The sequence below is a fragment of the Lampetra fluviatilis genome, chromosome 11 (assembly GCF_964198595.1).
Source record: "Lampetra fluviatilis chromosome 11, kcLamFluv1.1, whole genome shotgun sequence".
NCBI classification, from domain to species: domain Eukaryota; kingdom Metazoa; phylum Chordata; class Hyperoartia; order Petromyzontiformes; family Petromyzontidae; genus Lampetra; species Lampetra fluviatilis.
Genome location: NC_136285.1, coordinates 14,216,018 through 14,235,233, shown reverse-complemented (window position 1 = coordinate 14,235,233; position 19,216 = coordinate 14,216,018). Strand labels below are relative to the sequence as shown.

At 44.5% G+C, this 19,216-nt stretch overlaps 1 protein-coding gene across 3 annotated transcripts; it reads right to left on the bottom strand.

The window, feature by feature from the left end:
* Window positions 1-1,873: 1,873 nt before the first annotated feature.
* RPAP3 (RNA polymerase II associated protein 3) lies at window positions 1,874-18,893 on the bottom strand. Of its 3 annotated transcripts, none has more exons than XM_078861078.1 (12): window positions 18,562-18,891; window positions 16,082-16,240; window positions 15,659-15,796; window positions 13,849-13,976; window positions 12,446-12,567; window positions 11,269-11,339; window positions 10,716-10,895; window positions 8,017-8,342; window positions 7,050-7,236; window positions 6,652-6,749; window positions 4,786-4,886; window positions 1,874-2,261 (listed from the first exon to the last, which is right to left on the bottom strand). In XM_078861078.1, exons 1-12 carry the CDS (start codon window positions 18,727-18,729, stop codon window positions 2,173-2,175), a joined length of 1,767 nt encoding a protein of 588 aa, XP_078717204.1. In that variant the 5' UTR covers window positions 18,730-18,891; the 3' UTR covers window positions 1,874-2,172. The 3 variants fall into 3 exon arrangements, 2 of the variants coding, with proteins under 2 accessions (XP_078717204.1, XP_078717203.1); XR_013637204.1 differs by having other exon boundaries at window positions 2,174-2,261; window positions 3,675-4,886; window positions 18,562-18,893; XM_078861077.1 differs by having other exon boundaries at window positions 1,874-4,886; window positions 18,562-18,893.
* Between the last annotated feature and the right edge of the window lie 323 nt (window positions 18,894-19,216).

The window sequence follows — 19,216 nt, the reverse complement described above, 5'->3', positions numbered from 1 at the left end:
CGTGGTACGAGAGGGGGGTACGAGGGGGGTGCCATGAACACTCCCTCGGCCAGGAAATCATTAACGTGGCCAGAGGACTCGGCAGTGCGTGGTAAGGAACAATTCGCTGTGCACGATCTCATACAAAGACAAAGATACCCCGTGTAGCCTTAATACTGTTGTTGGGGCAAGTGCTGTTCAGCGAGTATGAAGGCCGGGCACGGCACATGAGTGGGTGGGTGGCCAGACTTTGCCTCCCTAGTGACGAAGTGTTTTTACACATCGCACCACGTACTCGTTTGAGGCCGAGTCGACCTAGAGGAAGCCCAGGACCAGTTAATATAATCGTCACTGGTGATGGCCGTGAGCGGGAATCGAACTCGGGTCGCCCCCCACATACAACGACGACACTGTGATGGGAAGGTAACACCGCCACTCAGCAGGGCTTTCACGATTCAAAGAGCTGTCACGACCTTCTACTGCTCGTGTCCTGCCACCACGATTATGATCTTTATGTAGTATCCAGCACATGGGGATATGGCCGGCAGTGGACAGACTGCCGCCTAGGAGTAGAACCAGCAGTTGCCACAATTGCAGGTAACTCTGCGGGTCGTGCAGCGGTCGATCGTGACTGGAGGAGTCACGTGAACTCCCAATGTGACACACGAGTCAAAAGCAATTCTTAAGCGATTCGATGCATGTAGAAAATGAGATATTATCGTTATATCCTGACCGTAAAAAAAATAAAAACGGACCAAAATAAAGCGGGATTAGGAGTTATACCAGGGTTAGTGCATCTTCAGATGTAGGTGCAGTGTTGTGATGGCCAGCGAACGCATTGCCCCTTATGGTGGGTGCTGTCTGGCTCGCAGCGATTTGAGTTGCACGGTTCGGTATGAAGTATGATCATCACGGCCAGCATCCAACTGGCCAAGGCCACTTATCACAGCCGCCCCGTGCGGGCAGGTTCGTCAGGTGGCATCACCACAAACGGTGCCCGCTTTCCGCGAGAATTGACCTTCCCTCTCGACCGCACACGTGCGAGACGCACTTAAAGGGGGTACGGAGCAAACGGGCCTGTAGCACACCGCGCGGTCCGGCTGGCTTGCAGTGCCACGACAATTCAGTGGCCATTGACACGTTCTGAAGGGGCAGTGGAGGAGTCTTCGGAAGATCATCGCCTGTTGACAAGCCCACGAGCCAGTTGTGTAAAGTCGACATTCCAATGTTTAGGGCGAGCTACTTCCCTAAGAGCACCGCGGGCGTTCACACAAATATGGTACTCATTTTTTATTATATTGACCCCCTAAAGGGATGATTCAAACCCCACCAGGGGGTTTGTGAACTCTATCCGTTGTATCACCACAGACCAGGCCACATTTAGCACACGACTACTCAGTTACACAAAATGCAACCAACCACTCCAAGCCTCACAGGAAACATTGTGCTGTGCTAATGTCCCCCCCTCCCAAACAACAGTGTATAGATGTTACAAAATCTTTAAAAAAACTGCGCTTTAAAGAGGCCTCATATTCAACCCTTTGATGCAAGCACCTGGGGGGTTAACCTGATGGTAACACTCGGGCCAGATGCTGTAGTTAAATGTAGGGGCGGGGGGGAGGGGGGAACTGCCTGTTCTCCCACATTTACAGGACATCCTTGGCTGAAAAGGTTTGGATCAAAATCAATCACGATTCGTGCCATCCACCGTGAGCACCACTTACAGCCACGCGCCAAGTTTAATGAGACACGGAACCTGCCAAGTGTGCCCTGTATCATTCCGGATAATGGGGGAAAAAACGCTCCCGAGCAACTGTTCCGGCTCTCCAGTTATTATTATTATCATCTTACACGCAAACCAACAAAACGCATACAATTAAAGGCTTGCGATGGGTAACTTGGGAATCATTTATTAAAATAAAATAAAAACCACACCACACATACGGTCATGAAAGATGTTACCAATTAATTCAACCATCAGCTCGAGTGGTTGCCTGGCCACTATTCCAATTTACAATGCATACATTTTTTTTTTTACACACAAGTCATTTTTTCTTTTTGGGTGGAGCTCAAACGGCGCGTCCAAGCGAAGTCACAGACCAGAGGAGCAGGCTTCACAGTGATAGGGACGCTCCAGCGTGAACTGGCTCTGGTTTTCCACTGGCCATGCAAACTGGGGTCCACGGGGCCAGTTCAGAGGCTGTATTTTGTCTTCAAAGCAGTCACACTTGCGCCACTGATGTCCTCCGCTGACGCAATGTGATCAAATAACGCTCGGGCGACTGAAGAGAGGAAAAAAAAAAGAATTAGATCGTTGGTATTAATAAAACAACTGAAATGCACACACACACACAAAACCGTTAAAAGAAGTGGTCAGTGACTGCCTTGCTGCTTAGGACATCAGGATACTGCCCTCTTGAATCCCATTTGCTGATAATTCCTATCAATGTCTCGTTACTTTGAGTCACATTTGTGAGGAAGAAACAACAGAACAACATTAGGCAAATAATGCATTAATTATCGAGTGTTAGTATGCCTGGCATAGCTAATACATTAAACTGTGTGTGTGCGCGCGTGTGCAATGTTAATGATGTTACCACATTGTCACACTTGACAAAAAACGGTAGCGGGACAAATTCCTCAATTAGCTCAGTGGGCATCTGGCGTGCAAAATTCGCTAATCTCTAATTCGCACGAAGCTCCGTGAAGCACTCTGGACTGGCACCAGCACGGGACTGCACTTTGAGGTGTAGCAACTATTATACCATATCGCGAACGGCTTTTGTACAAACACCAACGAATGCCCTTTGCGGGAGGTGAAGCGAGGCCAAGAACCGAGCGTTGCATTCCGTTAAAATGTCGGTGATGTGAACACGAAAGTAGTGCAAGTGTGCGCTGGCAAGCGGCGAGCTTCCCCCCACGCGAGAGCGGCTTTGTCGTATTCGGTCGGAACTAAACTCGCAAAACACAATAAATAAATTTGCCGAGCGTCAGAGAACCATTTAGTTCTATGCTTGTGTATTTTTTATGTATAAATATTCCCCGTGTATTTGTGTCCATGGAAACGTAGCAATTGACATTTGACAATGACATGAAAATTATGAATTACTGGGCCATTCCAAATAACAAGCCCACCAAGTGTTTGAGTCTCACTCTTACCAAACATTTTGTACAGCCACGTTAAAGAGATGTGAAAAGTTTGCAATGATGTCGGGAAAAAAAAGTGTAAAAGTATCCCTACGAGTTTGCTAATTAGCTCTCACTTGACACCCTGGAAAACGAAGAAGAGATGTTACATCGCAAGGGATTATTCACTCAAAATATTTTAACACGTAAAAAATAAAACAGCGTTTATTACACCTTGCTAAACACTCCACAAGAGTCTTTGCTGCGAAAAACAAATGATATTATCACAATAAACAAAATATATACAAGGGAAACTTTTTTACCTGTTCCTAATTGTGATAAGCAAGATACCTTTACACAGTATCCAGCCCAGCATTTGTGGAACATTCATCCGCAGTGTTTCCAGCTCATAAGCCGGCAACCCTTTTACCAACCACAATTGGAAGTTGTATACAAAGTACAGCTGCAAACGGCATCGGCGCAATTTCTTTCAGTTCACCCCTGTACGCAGCGGCGGAGAGGTACGACGGCTCGTGCAGAGCACGGCAAATTACAGCGACATCACTCACTTGAGAGGGTTGCTGACGCCTCGTCTCCTCTCCGGGGCCACATTTAGAAGACCAAACACTCGACACAGACAGACGGACGCCCGCTCTCAGTGCAGCGAGGGCACGCCGAGCAGCGCCCCGTCGAGAAGACCGAACACTCTGCACGTAGAGCGCACACGGCTCTCCGTGGAGCGGCGCTCGCGAGGGCACGCCGCGCGACGCTGCCGGTGTTACGACGACGAGTGCCAAGGCACGCTTGTCGCACCGACCACTTTGCTCGCAGCCACTGTTTCGCCCTCTACTTTGCGCTTAATCCTCGCGGGCTGCACCGCTTGATTCAACTTTCCAGGCAAAAATCGCTCGACCCTCTGGCTGTCGGTGAGGATTAAGTGAGGATTAAAGTAATGTGTGACACAGCGCCTCAAGCCCATGCAGAGTGGAAACATTTTTCTATTTCCCCCCCAGTCACCCACCCACCCCGACCCCCAAACTTTAGCCTCATAAAAATAATAGAAAAAATAATAGAAATAAAATCATTTCTATTATTATAATTTTCACTTATTTGTATTATTAAATTTTATTATTTCTTTTTACCTACGTGACTATGAATCCTTGCAGCCACGAAAGCTTCAAATCTAGAGTTGGAGTAGCAGCCCAAGGAGGGAACACGTCTGGGAGGACATCCACCAGAGATAGGGCAACGAGATCAGCTTATGCGCCGGAGCGGCATGAGGAGTGGCAACGGCTTGGAGAGGCCTTCATCCAGCAGTGGATAGACCATGGCCGCCGATGACGAACACACAACGGCCTACGCCTATCCAAACAGTGCACATTTAATAAATTATTAAATGTAATTGATTCATAAACATCGGCCTGCACTTATCATCCCAAAACATAAAACGACAGTTCCTTTGAATCAAGGTTCAGCCACCAGCACCATGCCGAGCAGGAAAAAACAAAGACTTAGTCATACCTCCAAGCCTCAAAAACATCGGCGATCAATAATAAGTGGAGGAGAAAAGGTCAGCGATGAGCAAGGTATTAAAGAGAGGGAGAGAAACGGCCGTGTGGCCGCTCGCAGGGCAAGGCAGTGGGGGATGAACAAGCGATGCATGCCAGGGACACCACTCACCGGCCTTCTCCGTTGTGGACATGAACAGGACGGCCATGTCAAAGCGGCGCACGAGCGACAGGTTGTGCAGCATCGCGAAGATGAGCGACTTGTCTTCGTGTCTGCGAGAGCACGTGAACAACACAAAACCAGGCTCCCGCCAGCGCCACACTCAACACGGCAACACCAAAGCGGAGTCCTATCCTCCTGAGAGGTGGCTAGCCGTACATGTGGCAAAAATTTCACTGTCCTTTGTGAAAATATACCTTATCCATCCCATATGTCTGCAATCATTTTTACCAGGAAATCTTTTAACTGCCATGCGCGAAGGCATCAAGAACAACATGACTGTAAGATTTTAAAAAGTAAAACATTTAACGCACTTTTAAATATCTGCAATGATGCGTTTCTCTGCGAAAATATCAGGAGGCAATGAATACGTATCACACAACGATTAAATGATGCGCATTTCTCTATTTTTTATACACAGCGCTGGTATAGCGCTTTGTGGTAAAACGATTCAACTTTACGTAGGTAAAAAACTAAATAAAATTAATTTAAATTAAAACAACTAAATAAAAACAAATCACGACGTTTGTTTTTTTACCTACGTGACTTTACCGAAAAAACCAAAGAGTATGGATCCTTGCAGTCATGAAAACTTCAAATCTAGAATTATGCAACTTTAGATTGTGCACTGCCGTCTCTAAGAAAAGACTTAGAATTCAGCACTCTGGTTCTAGGAATTGAATTAAGATGTGCCAGGGTGTTCACGTGCTTCTCAAATCCTCCCTTGACAACCGATCCCAGCCTCCGGTAGTGTCATGAGAATGAATGCACTATGCAAATTACGGCGGTAATTTCACAGGCTATGCTAAACGACTTTCATACTCTGCTCATTTCCTCCCTCATAAACATTAATGAGTGAAAATGACTTAGATTTTCCAAAACAGTCGACACAAACAAGCAATGGGCGAGAGTGCTAAATCATTTTGCTTGGCAAACAATTCAGATCGAGTTGCTCTTATCTGTCAACCCCGTATCAGTGCCTACCTTATTACAGACCAATTCAGACCTTATTGTCCTTATAAATCCCAAGGGAGAAACACAAATAAACACATCTTTTTGCCCATATTGAAATGGCTGTACGCTGTATGGACCTGAAAACTCAATTTCCCTGTACAAAGATATGGGTAACCCGTATGGGTTGACAGGTATGAGTTTATGTCGTATCCTTTCGCTACAACAGAGCCAAATACTGGTTTTGTCGGCGTTATTACACAGCACAATTTAGCCTCTGAGGTAGCAAATAAATAATACCGAACGCAGGTGAGCCGTAAACGATAGTTATTACGTACCTGCAGACAAGAATTCCCCAAATCAATAATCGTTGCGAGCATTGCGTAGACACTACGTGCAGCCACCAGGCGAAAGAGTGAACTTTATAAAAAGTGAAATTTTTCGAGACTGCATGGCAGAATCAGAAATGTCTGCCCACCCCCATGCCGTGGCACTCACGGGAGTTGTTGGAACATACTTCACCGCGCCGGTCAATGTGGGTTGGCAAACGTGGTTGGGGGGGGGGCGGGGTGGGTAGGCCCACGACCAATTAACATATCACTCTATCGTCATCATCAGCTAAGGTGGATCTACTGCTGGATGAAGGCCTTCCCAAGCTGCTGCCTGTAATGTGCAGGATCCAGCCATGTAACTGACACTCTTTGGTCTGCAATAATTAGCTTGTACATGCACAACAGAGAAAGCCCAAACACAGAAATCATTTTGCATTACATGTGGGCACAAACTGAACCTGGCAGGTCAATGCGAAGAACCCACTGAACCGAGGGATTGCGTGGTGTATGAAGGAAAACAGGTAAATATGCTCACGGGATGTAGGACTCCTTGAGCACGTTGAGCAGCTTGTACAATATATCTGGCTCCAGAGGCCGCTGGATTATTTGGGGAAATGCGATCGGCGCAATTTGCTGCAAGGCCGCGCGCACACACAAGAAAGGCAAGCACCGGTTAATGCACCATCCATAGTCTCGTAACAGATGCGAGAAGGTGAACCAACATTGTAGACGTTTACATTTTACGGAGAGGAAAGTAACCGACGTTTGAGATCAAAGGCCAGCGTCTTACTGCCAGGCAAATACGCAAACACGGCTCACTCAGCCTGAACGCATCGCTTTACCACTAAGAACAAGGAGGCTGGAGGATACGTCGCTTGGTGGCTGAAGCCAACAGATAATTGTGTTGTATATTCGAATGTTTGGGCACTGCACCTTGACGTATTGGTAAAGGAGGTTCGGACGTCCCTTAAGTTGACGCAGGTCGGACTCCAGCTGGAAGGAGTTGGACGGGGGCGGAGGCACGGACACAGTCTGGGCTAGGTCAGAGGTCATCGGGATGCCCTTCTGTGTATCTGGCAGTCTCTGCTGTGTCCTTCCCTCGTCTCTTGCTGCCACCGACCTGTGAACAGACAATGGCAGTGTCGGTTCCTAAGTGCTGGAGGGTAATATGAAGTCCTTAATATGCAACCCTTTCAACACACAAGGTAATGCACTAGCACATATTGTACACTTTAGTGCTTTCATGAATATACACAAACACAAAAGCTGTTCCACACATAGTCTTTTAAATAATTGTATCATGGGCTGCAAATTACAGTAAAAAGAAGAAAAGTGTACATTCTCACATATATTTGGATGCCATGTAATTTTTGGATGTTTCTTAAAATAGTTTTGTATTCTTGGAGCAGAAAAAACACTGCTCTGCACACATGTAAAAACTGCAACAAACTGATGGTTAAAAACACCAAATGAACATGGATTAAATTACAACGAAGTACAATTACCCATCCTTTTCCACGTATCTTGGTTAAGACACGTGGAGGAAGATGTTCAATTTTTGCTCTGTAAACACGAGCACGTGTCGCGGTCCCGACCTCGACGCCTGTATATTTGGAGTTTGCATGTTCTCCCCATGGTCACATGGATTTTTCTCCGGGACCCTCCAGTTTTTCCCTCCACATTTAGAAACGTGCTTATTGTATTTGGCTGCTATACATTTCCACGTAATAAGCCACTTCGTTGAGCTGTCAACGAAGTTGCGTATTACTCTTCTGCAAAAGAGCGACGTAGCTCAGTGGGCCTTACCTGGTAAAATAAAAAAGTTTAGTTGTAGTTTAGTTTATGTGACAACGCTCACGCAGAGCAGCTGATTAGGCCGGACACACGTGCCTCCACTTACAAGATCACACCAGGCTGCTCGCTGCCCATCACCCTCCGATCGCCATGACGCCGCATGTCCCCCTCATCTCCAACAACAGCTCCAACGGTCGCCTCCGCTTCCTCCCCGTCTGCCACCTTCACGGACGCCCGAACCTTTTTTTCCTCCTTCCCACAGTCTCGCACGCCCGCCGACGATGGCTGCGGCTGCGCAGCTGATGGCGGCTGCGGCGGTGATGGTGGTGTGTGAACGCCTTCTGCGTTTAAGCCAGTCCCCTCCACGCTTTGTACCAATTTTGGCTGCATGTCACTCCCAACTTCCTCGATCGTCATCCTCCGCAGTGGTTTCTGCGCAGAAGTATGAGCGTAAAGGCATTTCTCGTCAGTGTAAATAAAATACAAATAAACATCAGTCCAAGTTGAATTTTACAGACCTTTTTTGTTTGTTTGTACATTGTTAATCCGCCACTGGATTGGGGGGCTTCCTAATCAGTGTGGGTCACTGAGATTACTTGACCATACTTCGCTGTGCTGGTATGAACGGGTTGGTGAAGGCGGGGAGCATAGATGCGAGAGCATAACAGAGTACAATACATTTTTCTGCACTGTCCTATGTATTACATCGCAGATTTATGAGATGGCAATGGCTGGGGGAAGCCTTCATCCAGCAGTAGACGACGCTATAGGAAACACATCAGCAGTCACCATTTCACAAACCTTGCCAGCCACTGCACGCATTGCTAATGCCTCATTTTGTGTTCACCTAAATTATAGGGATCGGAAATAAGCCAACATGGGCCACAAGGGATGACGCACAATTGTTTGGCATCAGCAAAGGCAGTGAATCACGTAAAGAGGAAGGGGCAATCAGTAAATACTGCTAATTCATTTGGTCAATGCGTTCAGAGTAAAGGATGTATTATTTTGCAGAATACCTTTCACATGGTGTGCCCTACTCAACCATTTACATTCATCTCCTGAAATGAATGTAAATGTGCTTCATTAAGGTGCAGGGGAATGTTGGATAAAATGTTCTTTAAAATGTAAAGTGCCAAGCAGCCCAGCTGGACAGGTCATTCCAGACAGCACATAATCTATAATGAATACATCACAGCCAAAAAGCCAGTCGGCTAATTCAGTAGAATCTAATTTGTTTTTATTAAAATCACACAACTAAGTTATTATCAAGATCTGAAAAACACAAATTAAGCTCTAAGATGAGATGACCTGTGTTCCAGACAATGGCGTATGTGCTGCTTTAGTACAAGATGTACTGAAAATGTGAGAGCAATTATTTTATATATAAAAAAATGAACAGATATGGGTCTGATTCATGATATAAAAATAATCACATTTTAGTCCATCAGCCTATGGACATTCTGAATGGATGTTTGTTGAAGTAGGTAAACACTTAAAAAAATTCATTTCCAAGTTTCATCAGCAGTGTTGCCAGTTAAACAGATGCTGCTGGGTTGGCTGATGGTGCAGACTACAGCATTCCAAAAACACCATGGGACCCATTCAATCAAGGACAGCAACACATGCACATTTTTCTGATGTACTCCCATGGCGAGAATATCTAATGGTACAAACATTGGTTTATTAAGTATTACAGGATTGACAGTATAAGCTGGTTATAAGCACAACCCTTCGGAGCAAGGCCCACTATATCCTAAGTGTGCTTGTATACAAAACTTCCATTTGACTTTCCCCCACCAGTAAAATTCAAAGACGTGTTGCTTATATCAAAACTGTGCTTATACAAGGTATACCCATATCCGGATTATACTCATAAATTTAAAACAGCGATACTTCATACAACACATTTATTTCTGCTATGATAACAAAGGCTACACAAATGCCTTTTGTACAATGCAGCTGTCGTATCACGAGCTGAAAATGTTACATATACAGCAAGGACGATTTACAACAAACCCTTGCGCGAAGCAGCCTGAAGAACGACCCAATCAACCCCTCCTCCCCACCCCCCCCCACTGTGGATAATGATTGCAACATTTATAAACACGCAGCCAGGTCCTGAGTCAACCTTGGAAGATGCCGTCCACATCATAGGGGGGCGAGGGTGGGGAGTAGGTGAACTGGGGTAAACGGGCTATTGATGCAGCCGAGACTTAAGTATGACTCTGGAACAATTTGCTCTCACTTACTGAGGCTGCTAGCGCCTGCCACTAATATATATATTTTATAATCTCAAGTCGTCCTCATTCGTTCAATGGAAATAAATTAACTCCACTAACAATTCTGTATTTGATGGACAATAGTGATTCACACCACCAGATGGAAATATCGACATCAGTTCGTTCCACTGTTGTGAGCGTTTTCAAGAACAGAGCTTTGTGATTGTAGTAAAATATATATCTAAAGCATACCTTGCCTCACAAATAAAATACAACAAATATAAAATATATTAAAACATTACGTATATATCCGATAGCAATGTAGTCAGTTTACATACACAAAATTGTGTTTTTAAAAGATGGAACCAACATTTTTATATTCATAAGCTCATCGCTGCCGCTTAGCATGCGACTGGATATTAAGAGGTAATGAGTATCCACTTGTCAGAACATTAGTTCCACCTGAGCGTGAAGAAGTCTGCTTTGCTAATCAAAGCTTTTGAGGTCAATCAGTGGACACAGCTCAGTTCCACATAGTGATCTACATTTTTGTAAATAATCCCAAGTTAAAAGCAAGTCTCACCTTGGACCTCAGATGCGGCTGCCTTGTGAACGGTTGGACGACGTTGCTGGGTTCTGTCTCAGCAGCTTCGGGTTTTGGAGTTGTGACTGAAACACTTGTGCATTCCCTTGTCCCCGCGTCTTGCCCTGGCGTTGTGACTGATGTCTGACTTGCGCCAGACTTGGCTGTTTTCTCAATCATCTTCCCGCGTATTGAAATGAAAACAAACCCACGGGAACAAAGGTAAATTAGGCATTTCCACCAATGAAAATGTAGCAGACATTATGTTGAGAGATAGCTTGCTTAGTTATGGCATTGCCATGAGAGAAAAATTCACACCAGAGGTATTTATTGCAGGTAACTTCAATTTATATACATCGGCAAAAATCCCAAAATATTTTATCAACACACGGAAAGCGACACAAAATTTGGCAATTAATTATGTGAAGATTCTTACATTAATGTGCTCAACAATTAAATGGCAATGCTTTGTTTGTATATAAATATAACAAAGTGTAGCTTCTGCATATTGCCCATGCTATTGTAATTTAGAGAGAATGTCAGGGTTACTTACCTCTTTGATTTTCGCAAGTTCTGCAATGGCCTGTTTGTTTACAGGATCAAACGTGAGCACTGCTTCAAAGTCTGTAAAACAATGGCATCACATTTTTCAAAATAAACCACGTTCAATGTGTAATCACCAAAATTCTATCAATTTTCATGAAATTAAAATATCACCAGCAGGATATTTATGCAAATCGAGCAGATGCTCCAAGTGGGTTTAACCCCCTGTTGTGCCTGCTTTCAAGTTAACAGGGGGAAATGTTAATTACTTGGTTTTTTATTTCGTTATTGGCAAATTTTGTCATCAAACAAAGAAAGTGGCTAATTCAATTTCCACTCTGCTGCCATCTGTTGAAAAGAAAATAACCCATCACATGATTAAAGCAATACTGGATTTATACAGCATCTAAGCGATACTGCATCTCGAGATGCTGCATGCAAACAGTGGGAATGTATTTTAAAGAGAGAGCCAGTCCTTCATAGACAAATTAAAAAAGGAAGTTCTTAAGTCTGGACACTAAATATAAAATAAATCCTCGTGGTCCTACATCATTGAGCTTTCAGCTTTAAACATTAATCTGCAAGACATACAACACTTGTGCTGATATGAACTGTTCATTACATAATAACATCATGAGCATAAGGGGCTGGGTGGCTCAGAGGTCAGAGTGCTAAGCCGGCACGACTGAGATCCTGGGTTCACATCCAGGCAGCTGCCCGAGATTGAACTAGGTTCTCAAGTGCAGTGAGATGATGATCTCAGCCCAGCCACCAGTGACTGCACAAAATAACTAATCACATTACGTTTGGTACTACATGTAATTTGTCTAAATTAAAGCTCTGAGAATAAAAAATACCAATTTGACTGACACGCAACAAACATTCCCTCAATACAGAGTGGGTGGGAGTTACATATATTGGTTTCACTGTCCTGTGATTAACAATACTTCCGTGGCAGAGTGGATGGGAAATGGCTGCCCCATACTATGTGGACCAGAGATCATACGAATCAATCCCAGAGGATTCTGTTCCTGTGGGTCATTCTCGAACATGAAAGGATATTAATTAACTTTTTATAATGACATGATGCCAATAGCAGAATCTGGATACAACTGTGGAAAAAGTATGTAAAAAAAAAGATTGATAAATAAAATACCAAATGCAAAAACACCTGTCTGCAGTGCTACCTTCTCTGGCTTCCTTCAGTTTGTTGAGTGCAAGCCGTGCGGCTCCCCTGCGTGCGAAGGCCTTCGGGTAGGATGGATCCAGCTGGATGGCCAGGTTGCAGTCCGACTCAGCCAGTTCATACCTAGCACAGGGGTTAGGCTGCGATTCACGCTGACAGTAACACGAGCAGCCATCTCTGCTATAGTTTATATGCGCGCGACTACAAGTGTACATTTGGCAAGGAACAATTCATCGGTTGAAAATGTAATTCCGCTCACGCTACTTGCATGTGAGAAGCCATTATGTTTGACTCATGCAAATTTAATTCAAGTGTTTATCCAGGATTAATGGTCAGAATGAATGAACCACAACAAGAGACATAACACAATTGAGACAGAAAAAATTCAATGAGTCCCACTGTACAGAAAGTAAAAATGAGATTTACAGTACATAGTAATAAGATACAAGAAATGAGACTGAAAATAATTATTTAAGCATATCATGACCCTATTACAATTGATAAAATCAGTTTGAAGAGAGTACATCTATAAAAAAGAATAGACACCTTTATCACTCCACTTATTGACGAATGCCTCCTCGTGTCGCATTGGTCTATCGGTCATGGGGTTAGTCTGGCCATACTTCATAACCAGTCAGGGGGGGTTCGTAAAGAGGATGCCCAGAACTGGTTCAGAGGTCTACAACTATAATACTCATTACACACGGAGTGCTTTCCACAAATGAACCATAGTACCTTCCTGATCTCGTTAAGGAACATAAACCATCATGCAAACTCCGGTCATCCTCACAGTGGCTTTTGACTCGCCATCGAACAAAGACGGTCATCGCATCGCGCGCTTTTGGATGTGCTTCTGCGGCCGTCTGGAACGCTCTTCTTTCCAATATTTGGAAGCCACTGGAACTGTGCACTTTTAAATCAAGATTGAAAAGATTTTTTTGAAAACTGCTTTTTGTATTTGTTTGTCCTTCCCCCGCACCTCCGATTAGCATGGTTGGCTATGCACGTACAAATGAACTTAGCATACATACATGACTCACTCCTGATATTAGCTGTGGCCAAGAACAGAACTCAGGTATCCTACTGCATAACATGGTGCGCTAAACACTGCACCACCAATCCACCCATTGTGAAAGTATATTTATAATACATTTCCTTCTTGCTTTATTCTTCATCTTCTATTCTCACGGCCTTTAAAAATATCTTATTGTGGGCGAGTCTTCTTTGCATTAATTTCTGATTATTTTACTGTTAAGATCTCTACAGTCTACAGTCAATATCCTCAGCCAAAACACAGCTGGTGTTTCTTATAAATATCCTGAAGCTAAACGAGGTACGCTTTGATAAGACAGATGATTTAGGATTATTTCAACTATAAAACAGCAGCAAGTGGGAGCGACGTACTTCTTTAGCTTGAGGAAGGCCATCGCACGGTTGGCCGGCAAGAGTGCATTGTGAGGATCCGCTTCCATCCCGCGGGTGTAACAATCGGTGGCGGCGTCATAATCCCCGGTCTTAAAGTACTCATTACCCTGAAATGACACACCACAAGCTATTAGCCATTATGCCATTGTGCAAGGGCCTCCAAGAAATTGGTGATAATGCGTTTATTATGCGATGTAAAAACTTAGTACGTTCATCAAAATATATATTTCTTATATGCTACATATGCCCTCAGCAATGGTCATCAGCATAATCGAGTGCAAATTTATACATGCACCGATGTAAACTTTATCTCCAGTTCTTGTGATCCATTCATAATTCATCATCCTACATCAGTCAGTTTCTGCCAAGTTAAACTTGTTAACATTAAGGTTTCAGCATTATGCACAGCTGCAATAATAATAATAATACAAGTGTTTTCCCAGAAAAGCAACATTGAGTCTGAAGGCTCTTTTACAGGAGGGTCCTGCAACACTATTGCCACTATGTGTTGACCGATGGGAGGAAACCAGAGAGCATTGAGGAAACCCCTGCAGAACATGGGGTGAACATCAAACCCAGGTCGTTCTTGCTGCGAGGCACACGTGTTTGACAGATGATAGACTTGTAAAAATGTAAGTACTAAAAGAAAGCAAAAACTATGTTCCACATCACTTCCATAATTTTTCTTTGGGTCTTTCGGTAAAGTCACGTAGATAAGGTAAAAAAAAATAACAAAAAACTACAACGTTTCGAATGCAACACAAGTGGTCGTCAACAGGAAAAGGGGGTTAGCTTTTAAAGACAACTGCTTATAAAGGTTTAAAATGGGCGTAGACCAAATGTCAGCAGCCAATGCAAGTGGTGGGCAGCGACCGCGGCGGTGGTGGGTTTTCCACCAATCAAAGGGCTGCCTGGCAAAAATTAGCATGTCAATGCAAGATCGCCGGCAATCGTTCCGTCAAGTGCGCCAAGGTGGCTATGTTAATGTGAGAGATTAGCATGTTAATGTGAGAGATGCGCATGTTAATGGGAAATTGTGAAGCAGCAGCCTTGAGGATGGCGCGTGAGATAGCCATGTTAGTGAGAAATTTAATCTATTAATGTTAAAAATCAGAGAGCCGAAAATAACTAACATCGGAAGGTGGTAGGCTGGGAACATCACAGCCAGTTATGACTTCAACTGGTTAATAACGTCCTTCCAATGATTTCTCAGTTTGTACCCATCTTCTTAGTTGAAATTGTGTCTGTGTCTATATATATGGATAGCTTCATGAACGAATCGTTGTTGATAGCCAGTGGGTATGCAAAGTACCTACGTTTTAGAGAAATCAATTTTGTGAGCCCACCGCATTAAAACAATAATCAGCCACGGCTGAGGTATTGGTCCTACCGTGTTCCAGATCTGCCTTATGTTCACGAACACGGTCCGAGACTTGTCGCTTAGTTTCCCCAATGTAACTACAGCCGCAGACACAGCTTAGTTTGTAGACGCCGGGGTATTGTCAGTCAGGGATCATCATTAATTTTATGTACTGTGTTAAATCGAACCTGGATCTTGTGTTTGTTCATGATTTTGGATCAACAGGAATGCATTGCAGTATTGTCATCTCCTGATCACCTCGCAGCCCAAGCCTACAACACCCCGCCCCGGTATTTCCAGGCAGTCTTACTATCAAAGTACTAGCCAAGGTCAACCCTCCGAGCTTCCGAGAGCTGAGGAGGTTGTGTGCAGCCAGGGTGTAGTTTTGTCACAGGCACCCACACGGCAGCCTCGTCCTCACTTCCGCACCTTGTCCTTCTCTATCAGCGCTTGCTGCTTCGCCCGCAGCTCCTCGTACTTCTTGCGCTCTGCTACTTCCTCATCTTCGTCCTCCTCCGTCTCGCACTCGGGCGTGCTGTCCCGGTCCGTCTCTGCCACTGCCTTCTCCTGCAATGTGCACGGATTAGAGTTCACGCATGTCAGACAAAAAGAGAAAAAGTTGCTTCGTAAATTGGGACTTGAAGGAAAGTGAAGGGAGTGGGGTTATACAGTGAAATGAAGACGGCTCACGATCGAAGATGGAGGTAATTTGTGCCAAAGACCTGGCACTGGGGAGAGGAATAAAGATGAAGTTGGAGTGTGAGACTTTGACAATATCAAAGGAGAATGTTAAACGATTGTTCAGCAGCATGTATGTGAATGCTATCATCCTAATCATTATCTTCTCCTCACCACATCAAACTTGTCCCATGCACTGTAGTCATAAGATTTGATGCGGACCTCCGATTTCCCATGCTTCACTCCGTTCTCTATGCAGTCTGAAGCGGTATTATCTATCTTCTTTCTCTTCTTCCTCCTTAGATCTTTATTTCTCACTGGCGGCAAGTTTTGCTGTTAAAAGAAGAATATTAGTAAAACATTGTCATGAATAAAATGTTCAATTTGGTATAAGACATCAATTGTAAGATAACACGAGAAATGTAATGCAAATGCATTTTCACATCACATTGTTAAACCTCGATTGAAAGCTTTCGTGACTGCAGGGATTCATATTCTTGGTTCTTTCGGTAAAGTCACGTAGAAGAGAAATAATAAAATAATAAAACAATACAATTATCACGACGTTTCGATTGCAACACAAGCAATCGAAACGTCGTGAGAATTTTATTGTTTTATTATTTCCCTTCTACGTGACTTTACCGAAAGAACCAAGAATATTGTTAAACCTGTCAAACATTGTCCAGTATTCTGTTAATTGGTTTGTAATGTGATGTATATTGAGGTGCATAATTTTCATTGAATTCAGATTTTAAAGTAGTTAAAATATGCTGTTCTAGAGATGTTATTTTCATTCATATCACATTTCCACAAACACCAGAATAGAACCACAACTGCTTTGTAGAAATCCTGTTACTGTAGGCTCCCTGTGGGATTCTAATTACAAGCATAATTCACCACACATAAATTAACATATATTTTTTGTATACATATGTGTTGCGATCGAAACGTCGTGATATTTTTATTATTTTTCTATCTACGTGGCTTTTTAATATCATGCATAAAAATAAAAAAAATGATGCATATCGTTCTAGTTTGGCGATAATTATTGTTCAGGTGTAATTTTTTTAAATCCTTATTTTCTACGCGATTGATGTCGCTCAATATTCAAGCAAACCAAAAAGCTAATTTCGAAGACAAATTACACCTTCAAAAACACGCTTCTCAAAATCACCATAGCATTTTAGGCGTAATAAATGCATTTAGGATGTGGTGAATAAGACGCGTGATAACGAGCGTTTGTTCTCTGGCCACGTGTTCCCCCGTCTCTCAGTGTGATACCAAGCAAGCATGCATCTCTCCATAAATGTTTGTTACATTTGCAGCCTTTGTTTCCAACAAGTTCGTCACAATTGTCCAGAAACATCACACCGCCTATTAAATGTGCTTGGGCAGGACACGTTGCTCGAAGGGCTGGCGGGTGGTCTAGATTAACAACTGAGTGGAAGCCAAATCACAGCAAACGCCGGCGAAGGTGAGGGGGGGGAGTAGCGTGGGGTCAGAAACGGCGTGGGGTCAGAAACGGCGTGGGTCAGGGCAAAACGCGGCCCACAAGAGCCAAACGCAATGCGGGCGGGGTCTATTGATACACACGTGTGTGACATAAGGCAACATATTGCTTGTGGGCGTTTACAACTCCATGTGGAGTTAAGCATTGACGCATACAAGGTCAGCTATCTCCAGTCAAACCTCCATTGGGCGTCTCATCTTGTGGTGAAAATGTCACGTTCCTATGACCGGGACCAGGATATCCATAAGGCAACCAATGTTGACTTCTGACAAAGCGAGTGTACATATAGCGTACAACCCTATCTTAAACACTGCTGGATGAGGGCCTACCTACGCCGCTGCGGCTTGTGGGAGATATTTGAACATACTTCACCATGCTAGTCAGTGGGTACCGCGTATTTTATATGGACCCATAATAGCGATGGACAGTCGGGATATGAAATCGCGACCTCCGCGCTTTGGACATCTGTGAAAAAGGGCTTCAAGCTCAGTCTAAATAACGATTCTGACATAATACCAACGACCACTGAACTTGAAAGGTGAAACGATGGCATAATAGCGCTGAACGTTAAAGGGGCCGTCCATAAATAACGTCACGCACCTAGGGGGCGGGGGGGGTCAGACATTTGTGACGATGTGTGACGGGGGGGGGGAATCTTGATTTGAAGCTTTCGTGACGGCAGGAATCCATACTCTTTGGTTCTTTCGGTAAAGTCACGTAGAAATAAAATAAATAAAATAATATAAGACGACGTTTCGATTGCAACACAAGCAACCTTCATCAGGTAGAACTACATTTGAGAGACAAAACACAGACACGGAGGGCACACAGACAGACACACAGGCGGAGAGACAACACAGACACACACAAACAGACATAGACAAGAGACACACAGACAGACAGGCAGAGAGAGACAACACAGACACAGAGAGAGACACACAGGCAGAGAGAGAGACAACACAGAGACACACACACAGAGACACACAGAGAGGCACACAGACAGACACACAGGCAGAGAGAGAGACAACACAGAGAGAGACACACAGAGACCCAATGACTCTGTGTCGCTGCCTTTCCCGAACTTTCGCGGCCTAGTGGAGGTGGTGGGTAGGGGCTAGGGGGGGGTGTGAAGGGTTCCCCTCACCGCGCTCGCGGCGTCCCCGCCGGCCTGCTCGCCCCGCAGCTGCGCGTCCTTGCTCTTGATGTCGCCCTCCCACGCCTCCATGTCGCGCAGGAAGTCGTGCAGCTCCTCGGCGTTGTGCCGCATCTGCAGCTGCAGTTCGGCCGCCTTCGCCTGAGCCGCGGACGCCATGGTTACCGCCTCCTTCCCCTCTACCCCCGCCGAAGTCTAAGAAACTCGCATTGCAATTTCCACGCCGGACAGGCAACCCGCGCGCGTCTGATTGGTCGAGGCAGTTCACTTGATGACGTCTTGCAGCACGCGAGATGCTTGAGTAGACTTGAAAATATAAAACAGCTGTGCGCCCCCCACACCCCAGACGGAAGCCGATACGGATGGCGGATGGGATTCGCGGTTTTTTATTTCAAAAAAACATCGATATCCTGCTTATTGTTGAGTGCGTTTACGGATGAACTGTTGGTGAACTACAACTTTCGTAAAAAATATGAAATGAGGGTGAACGTTTAGTATAAAGCCGTGCCACTCTTATGCATTTACCCCGAGAGTAAACCGGCCAAACCGATCAAAGGATGTATTGCGGACAACTCGTTGCCGAAGCAAATTTTCTGTTCGCAAACATCTAAACGCGTTTTTGCTGCGACCGATACCGCTCGCTTTC

What these genes read in the sequence shown, in the direction of transcription:
- RPAP3 (XM_078861077.1), bottom strand. Translation starts at nt 18,729, where the DNA reads ATGGCGTCCGCGGCTCAGGCGAAGGCGGCCGAACTGCAGCTGCAGATG. An exon ending in CGCTGATAGAGAAGGACAAG is followed by an intron (nt 13,977 to 15,658) that starts GTGCGGAAGTGA and finishes GTGTCATTTCAG; the next exon opens with GGTAATGAGTACTTTAAGAC. An exon ending in GAGCAGCCTGGTGTGATCTT is followed by an intron (nt 7,237 to 8,016) that starts GTAAGTGGAGGC and finishes GTCTGTTCACAG; the next exon opens with GTCGGTGGCAGCAAGAGACG.